Source organism: Coenobita brevimanus, chromosome 38 (assembly GCF_032717465.1).
Source record: "Coenobita brevimanus isolate Jiangsu-jjx chromosome 38, ASM3271746v2, whole genome shotgun sequence".
NCBI lineage: Eukaryota > Metazoa > Arthropoda > Malacostraca > Decapoda > Coenobitidae > Coenobita > Coenobita brevimanus.
In genome coordinates, this window is record NC_136991.1 from 50,851,194 (window position 1) to 50,858,693 (window position 7,500).

Genomic DNA, 7,500 nt, shown 5'->3' on the forward strand with positions numbered 1-7,500 from the left:
AGGCTTGGGGCGGAGGTGATGGTGTCTGGAAGTGAGTGATAATATAAGAGTTAGTCATGATTTCTGTGTGTGAAAGTGAGTGAGTGAGAAAGTGAGTGAAAAAATGGTTGATTTTTGTGTGAAAGTGAGCGACAAATATATGAGTTAGTGATTGTTTTTGTGTGTGAAAGTGAGTGAAATAGATAGTGATGCTTTGTGTGTGTGTGAAAGTGACTGAAAGATATAGTGATTGTTTTTTGTGTGTGAAAGTGAGTGAAAGATAGAGATAGTGATTGTTTGTGTGTGTGAAAGTGAGAGAAAGATAGAGATAGTGATTGTTTTTGTGTGTGAAAGTGAGTAAAAAATGCTACACTCCTTTCACTTTAACTTGGCCTAAAATCGCCATCTATCCATCTCGACGATAGATTATGATGGTGGTGTCTGAACTATCTATCTATCTATCTATCTTCCAACCTACCTACCTATCTATCTATCTATCCATCTATCTATCTATCTACCTTCCTATCAATCTATCTATCTATATCCATTCATCTATCTACCTTACCTACCTACCTACCTATCTATCTATCAATATCCATCCATCTACCTACCTACCTATCTATCTATCTATCTATATCCATCCATCTACCTACCTTACCTACCTACCTTCCTACCTACCTACCTGCGTATCTATCTATATCCATCTACCTACCTACCTATCAATATATCTGTCTAACTATCAATCTATCTATCTGAAGAATAACATGCTACACTCATTTTACTAAAATTGACCTAAAATCACCATCTTTCCTACTCAAATGCTCAGCTGGCACGATAGATTACGGTGGTGATGTCTGAATTATCTATCTATCTATCTATCTTTGATGCTGGGCTGAAATATGAAAATGAATAAATATACATAAAATCCCCCTGAGAATAATGATAAAAAATGACGACAAGAAAATCGATCTATAATTCATTTATACATCCACACATCATCATCGGCAACGACAAAACCTCTATAACTCAGGCATACATCCGCACACTCACCACCACTACCACCACCACCACCACCACAACCAACAACAACAACAACCCTATAATTCCGTCCCACACTCTGTCACAGTCCAGCTTTACGACCATAACCCTAAATGGCAGTACAGGGGCTATTTTGAACCCTCACCCCACCCCACCCACCCCATGCCCCGGAAATTGAGAGGGGTGGCTAGATTTATGGAAGGGGAGGTAGGAAGGGAGGGGGGAAAGATGGGGGTGTGTGGGAGTGACAAAAAATCCACGGCGAGGCGAAAGTCATGCCTGGCGAGTGAGTTACTGTGGAAACTATTGCGATTCATCTCATTACCATGCACTTTGTCTTTTCTTGTGCCCCTATTCTCTCTGTTTGTCTGTCTGTCTGTCTGTCTCTCTCTCTCTCTCTCTCTCTCACTCTCTCTCTCTCTCTCTATGCTATCATCTCGGTCCCCTAGTTTCTTCTTTCTCCACTCAATCGTCTTTCCTCTTATCTTTCTTTTGCTGTCTTACCCGACCTCACTCACCCCCACTCCTTCTCTCTCTAGCAGACCAAATCCCTTCACACCTTCCCCTCTCTCCTTTCTCTCTCTCTCCCCTCTCTCACTCCTTCATCCCTCTCGATCCCTCTCCCCCGGCCCACAAAGCATCTCAAAGGACTCACCCCACCAAAGGACCCAGCACTTTGCACGATCAATACTCTCACGGTAGGGAGAACTCTACACTCCTCTCTGTGTCATAAACCAAATAAATCGCTTAGGAGAAGGTGTTAGGGAGAAAACAGGGTTAAGTGCAGGTGCCTGTGTAATATCAGACATTCGCAATTTCTACTTATCCTCTCCATGAAGTAAACAAAATAAACCGCACAGGAAAAGGTGTTGGGGAGAATACAGGACTAAGTGTACCTGTACGTGTAATAATATCAGACATTCGCCTTAACAAATATTTCTACTTATCCTACCTCTGTAATAAACAAAATAAATCGCTCACGAAAAGGTGTTAGGGAGAATACAGGGTTAAGTGTAATTGCATGTGTAAAAAGAACAATTATTTCAACTCAAATCTGGCCAATCATTTCGTAATATAAATTCTACCTCGCTGGAATTTTTTTTTTCCATCATGCAAATATGGTATTACTATCTATCTATCTATTGCCAGACGCCTCAATCCCGTTTGGGGTGGCCACAAACAAATCGCCTCCAAGTCGCCCTGTCCCCCGCCATCTCGCTGCCCTGCTCCCAACTCACACCCCCCTCTCTCATATACCTCTCCACCCCATCTCTCAAAACTGAAAATAAATACATAAATATGCTTCTAAAATGGCAAAACTAGGGATGTGAGAGAGAGAGAGAGAGAGAGAGAGAGAGAGAGAGAGAGAATCGTACTTGGCTTTTTCTGAAATGGAACTAATTATATCTGGCCTTTGTTTCTTCCTTTTTTTTTTTGCCCCTTCAGAGTAGTATAATACAGTTCTAACTCCCCCTCCCCTCCATTTCTTAAACGGCCTTTCTTTTCTCTCCCCTCCATCTTCAGAAACCCTCACTTCTACCCCTCCTCTCTCTCTCTCTCTTATCCACGTCTCTTCCCTCTCTCCCTCCCCTTCAGTCTCTCTCACGTGTCTCGTTCTCATTGTACTTCTCTCATATCCACGCCCCTACTGACACTCCTTCACCCTGTCTCCCTCTCTATCTAACATGCTTCTCTCTCCCCTTCTACAGCCTCTCACGCTTCTCCCTCTCCTTCTGCCACCCCCCACGCTCGTCTCAGTCTTTCTCAGCTCTCACGCTTGTCTCTGTCTCCCCCGTCAGCGTGCAACATGCTGGTGGACGGCGTGAAGGGCGTGTACACCCTGAGGAACCACGGCCGGCGCTCCAATTGCTCTATCACCGCCATCTTCCCCGCCTCCCTCACCCTCCTTCAGATCGCCGTCGGGGTCAATGGTGCCACAGTGCCGAACAGAGCCATCGAGACAGGCGTCCTTAGTAGGGTGAGTAGTGGCGAGACTGGGGAGTTAATTGGGGAGATCTGGGGAGTAATCTGGGAGTCTGGGGGAGTGATTTAGGGAATAGATCTTGTAAAGTTTGGGGGAGTGATTTGAGAAGCAGATTTGGGAGTTTGGGGGAGTGATTTGGGGAGTGATTTGGGGAGTTTGGGAGGGTGATTTGGAGAGTATATTTGGGAGATTGGATTTGGGGAATAGATCTTGGAGTTTGGGGGAGTGATTTGAGAAGCAGATTTGGGAGTTTGGGGGGAGTGGTTTGGGGAGACCTGGGGAGTGATTTGGGGAGTAGATTTGGGAGTTTGGGGAGTGGATTTCGGAGTTTAGGGGAGTGGGAGTCCCTTGCTTTCCTCTCTGTTTGACATATTTTCCATAAGTGTCATAATCAGGGCCTTCAACACAGGCGTGATTAGTAGGGTGAGTACTGGGGAGACTGGGGAGTGGATTGGGGAGTGCTCTGGGGAGTTTTGGGGAGAGGAATTGCCTTTATCTCCTCTCTGTGTCACTTTTCCTTCACTGATGCCACAGTGCCCAAGACAGCCATTGACACAGACGTGCCTAGTAGCGTGCGTACTGGGGAGAGTGGGGAGTTAATTTGGGAGAGGACTGGGGAGTGAACTGGGGAAATAAGTTGGGGGTGTGAACTAGGGAGTGGTTTGGGAAGCAGAGTTGGGGAGTGAACTGGGGAGTGGATTGGGGAGTTTTGGGGAGTGGAGGAACCGTATTTTCCCTTCTTCGCTTTTCTTCCAACAGAGCCATCAACAGAGACGTCCTTGGCAGAGAGAGTCCTGGGGAGTCTGGGGAGAGGACTGGGGAGTAGGCTGGGGAGTGGAAGGGTTAATATTTCCTCCCCGCTTCACCATGATTCAGATTATTCTTGAAGTCAATGATGCCACAGCGCCCGACCGATGATGATGATGATGATAGTAATAATAATAATAATAATAATGATAATGAAGAAGCACTAAGAAAAATAACATCAACAACAAAAAACCACAAGAACAACAAAATAACCAAATAACATAACTCATTTGTTTCCCCAAGCACCCTCCAATAACCAACTTATCACCCAAACAATGGATCATTTATTCTATTTATCAAAGCTCCATTAACACATACGGTATTGTCAGGCGATAAATGAGGGTGGTCATAAATAATAATTAGGTGTAATTAGTGATTATGAAGTTATTTAGTGGGTGATTAGGGGGGTTAATTGATGTGTGGGTGGTGTGATAGTGTTTCTCTCTCTCTCTCTCTCTCTCTCTCTCTCTCTCACGTGTAATGCTGAAAAGATCCATTCCTTCTCCTCTTCATCTATTTCTTTATCTATCTATCTATCTATCTGTACTTATCCGTTATCATCTCTCTCTTTCTCTCTCTGTCTCTCTCTCTCTCTCATCCCACCTGCTGCACACACACGCGCACACACACACACACACACACACACACACACAACTCACGCAGTGGACAAAGAGAAATACATCATCACTCTCTCTCTTTCTCTTCAGCTAATTACCTCTAACTTCTATATGTCCTTTAATGAGGGTAAAGTCGAATTATAAAAACACTATCATCATCATCATCATCATCATCATCACCATCATCATCATCATCTTCCTCCTCCTCCTCCTTCTCCTTATCCTCCACCTCTTCATCATCATCATCATCATCATCACCATCATCATTATCTTCCTCATCATCATCACCATCGTTATCATCATCATCTTCCTCCACCTCCTCCTCCTCCTCCTCCTCCTCATCATCATCATCATCATCACCTTCATCATCATCATCTTCCTCCCCTTCCTCATCATCATCATCATCTTTTTCATCACCTTCATCACCACGAAACATTTTCTAAAACGAATTGAAAAATAATAGATAGATGGATCGATAGATAGATAGATAGATAGACACAGACAGAGGGATGCATGGAGAGAGAAATTGACTGATAGATAGCGTACTGTAGGCAGGATAGATAGACACAAAGGTAGATAGATAGACAGATAGATAGAAAGACAGGCAGAGGGGAGAACCATACTCTATCAAATTACCAAAGTCGATTAGGAGAAGATGATCATTAATTACCGAAAGAGGCTTTTTAAAGTATACGATATGACTCATGCTTCTCTCTCTATATCTATCTATCTATCTATCTATCTACTTGCCTATCCGTCTATCTATATATCTTTCCTCCTCCGTATATCCCCTCTAACCACCCCTCCTTCCCTCCCTCCCTCCCTCTCTCTCTCTGGTGAAAAACGCGTGCAATCTCTTTCTCAATAGAGCAAGCAAATGTGAGAACACACCTTGCAACGCGAGGCACAGAAGCAGTGTATGTGAGGCCAATTACGACCTGAGAGAGAAAGAGAGAGAGAGAGAGAGATACAGATAGACAGAGACGGGGTAATAGATAATAGATAGGTAGATAGATTTGAGGCCAGAGCTCATGGTCCATCAGTCTACCTCTAACACACATACGTACATAATATGCTCTCTCTCTCCTTCAATCTGTTTATCTATCTATCTGGCTATCTATCTATCTATCTATACTTCACGTATTTTTATACTCTACATTTCTCTAGCTGTCTGCATCTGTGTCTATCTATATCTATCTATCTATATACTCTGTCTCTGTCTGTCTGTCTCTCTCTCTCACACACACACACACAATCATACCGGATAACAGATGGACAATTCCGGTGACAGAGTGGGAGCCGGGAGATGGGGTGAGAGTAAGAGACGATAACAGAATACAATAAAGGGAAAAAGAATATAGATATGTTGTGATGGATGGGCCAGGCTAAGAATTGAACGGCGTGAAAATCAATGAGCACTAGGTATAAGGTACGGATGAGTCTCCTTGGTTACTAGTCAAATCAATCCCCTCCCCCAATCTGACAACACCTGACCATTACCTGAGCTGAAAGGGGCTATGGAGAAAGCTGGGAGTTCTTCTTCTCTCTCTCTCTCTCTCTCTCTCTCTCTCTAGTAGTGATCTGATGCAGGTAAAATATTATGTACCAACACACACACATTCATACATATCCTCTCTCTCTCTCTCCCTCTCTCTCTCTCTCTCTCCCTCTCTCACGTTACCACACTGATACAAGCAAACCCATTCCCTTTTACACCCTTCTCACGTAACAACAGAATCACACCAGCCGAAAAACACTGGCGAAAAACACCACCAATAAACAAAGAAAAAAGCCTTATTCACTGGCTCACCGTGAATGTACATGAGAGTGAATGAATATGGATCAATTACGAGAGAGACTGAAAAATGAATGCGCATGAAAAAAGGCTGAAAAATGGATGAGGATAACAGACAGAGGGCGTACGGTTGCAGTGGCCAAAGGGTGTAGAAGTGAATACAGTGAATGTGTAGCAGAGGATGTGTAGCAGTGGTGGAAGTGTGTGTATGTGTTTATTACGAACTGGTGTGTGTGTGTGTGTGTGTGTGTGTGTGTGTGTGTGTGTGTGTGTGTGTGTATACTGTATGTATGTATTTATGTACGTATAGTAGGAAGATATTTTAAGAAAAAAAAACATGCCGCTCCATGTATCTATTTATTAATTTATTTATCTATCTATCTACCTACCGATCTGTCTGTCTGTTTGCCTGTCTATCTATCTATCTATCACACAAAAACACTAATAATGCAAATATGTAAAAAAAACACTAAATAACCCCTCTTTCTCTCGCTCACAACAAAGATATAGAATCTGAACTAGCTCTATATCTCTCTCCCTCCCCACCCCCTCTCTCTCTCTCTCACACACACACACACACACACACACACACACACACAACAACAACAACGACACAGCACAAGAACTATATTTTACCTCTTCCCTCTCTCTCACAACAGATGCAGAATTAAAACTATCTCTAATTATCTCTCTCTTTCTTCGGCAGTGTGAGAAACGAGGGGGACATGACTACGTGCAAATAGGGGGAGCTCAAGGACTCGACTCAACGAAGATGGAAATTGAGGATTCGGTGTGCGGTCTTGATTCGAATCCTCGTGAGTATTATCTATCCGTTTATCTATCTATCGCTCTATCTATCTGTATGTACCGTATCTATCTATCTACCCGTCTATCGTTCTGTCTGTCTCTGTTTTTCTGTGTGGTAATTCATTCATCCATCCACATACCTAATTATATCTTTTTTTATGTCTATCTATCGTTGTCGGTATGTCTATCTGTGTATCTATTCATTCACACATCTATATACCCTTCCATCTATCTATCTGTCTGTCTGTCTATCTATTCATTCATTCATACATCTTTCCATCCATCCATTTTCATCCATCTATCTGTCTGTCTGCATATCTGTTCATCCATTCATCTTTCCATCCACCCTTCTATCTATCTTTTTATCTATCACTGTATCTATCTAAAAGGACAAAGCTCATCCAACATAAAGGTAAGGGACTCAGTGTGTAGCCTCGATTCCAATCCTCTTGAGTACACCCAAAAATATATGC

General features: G+C 43.1%; 1 protein-coding gene across 1 annotated transcript in view; it reads left to right on the forward strand.

Moving 5' to 3' along the window:
* Positions 1-7,500, forward strand: part of LOC145396534 (corticotropin-releasing factor-binding protein) — a 140,658-nt gene that overhangs the window by 115,743 nt on the left and 17,415 nt on the right. The window contains exons 5-6 of the mRNA XM_080269915.1: positions 2,817-2,995; positions 6,927-7,035. Coding sequence (XP_080126041.1) covers positions 2,817-2,995; positions 6,927-7,035 — 288 coding nt within the window. The remainder of the gene's footprint in view (positions 1-2,816; positions 2,996-6,926; positions 7,036-7,500) is intronic.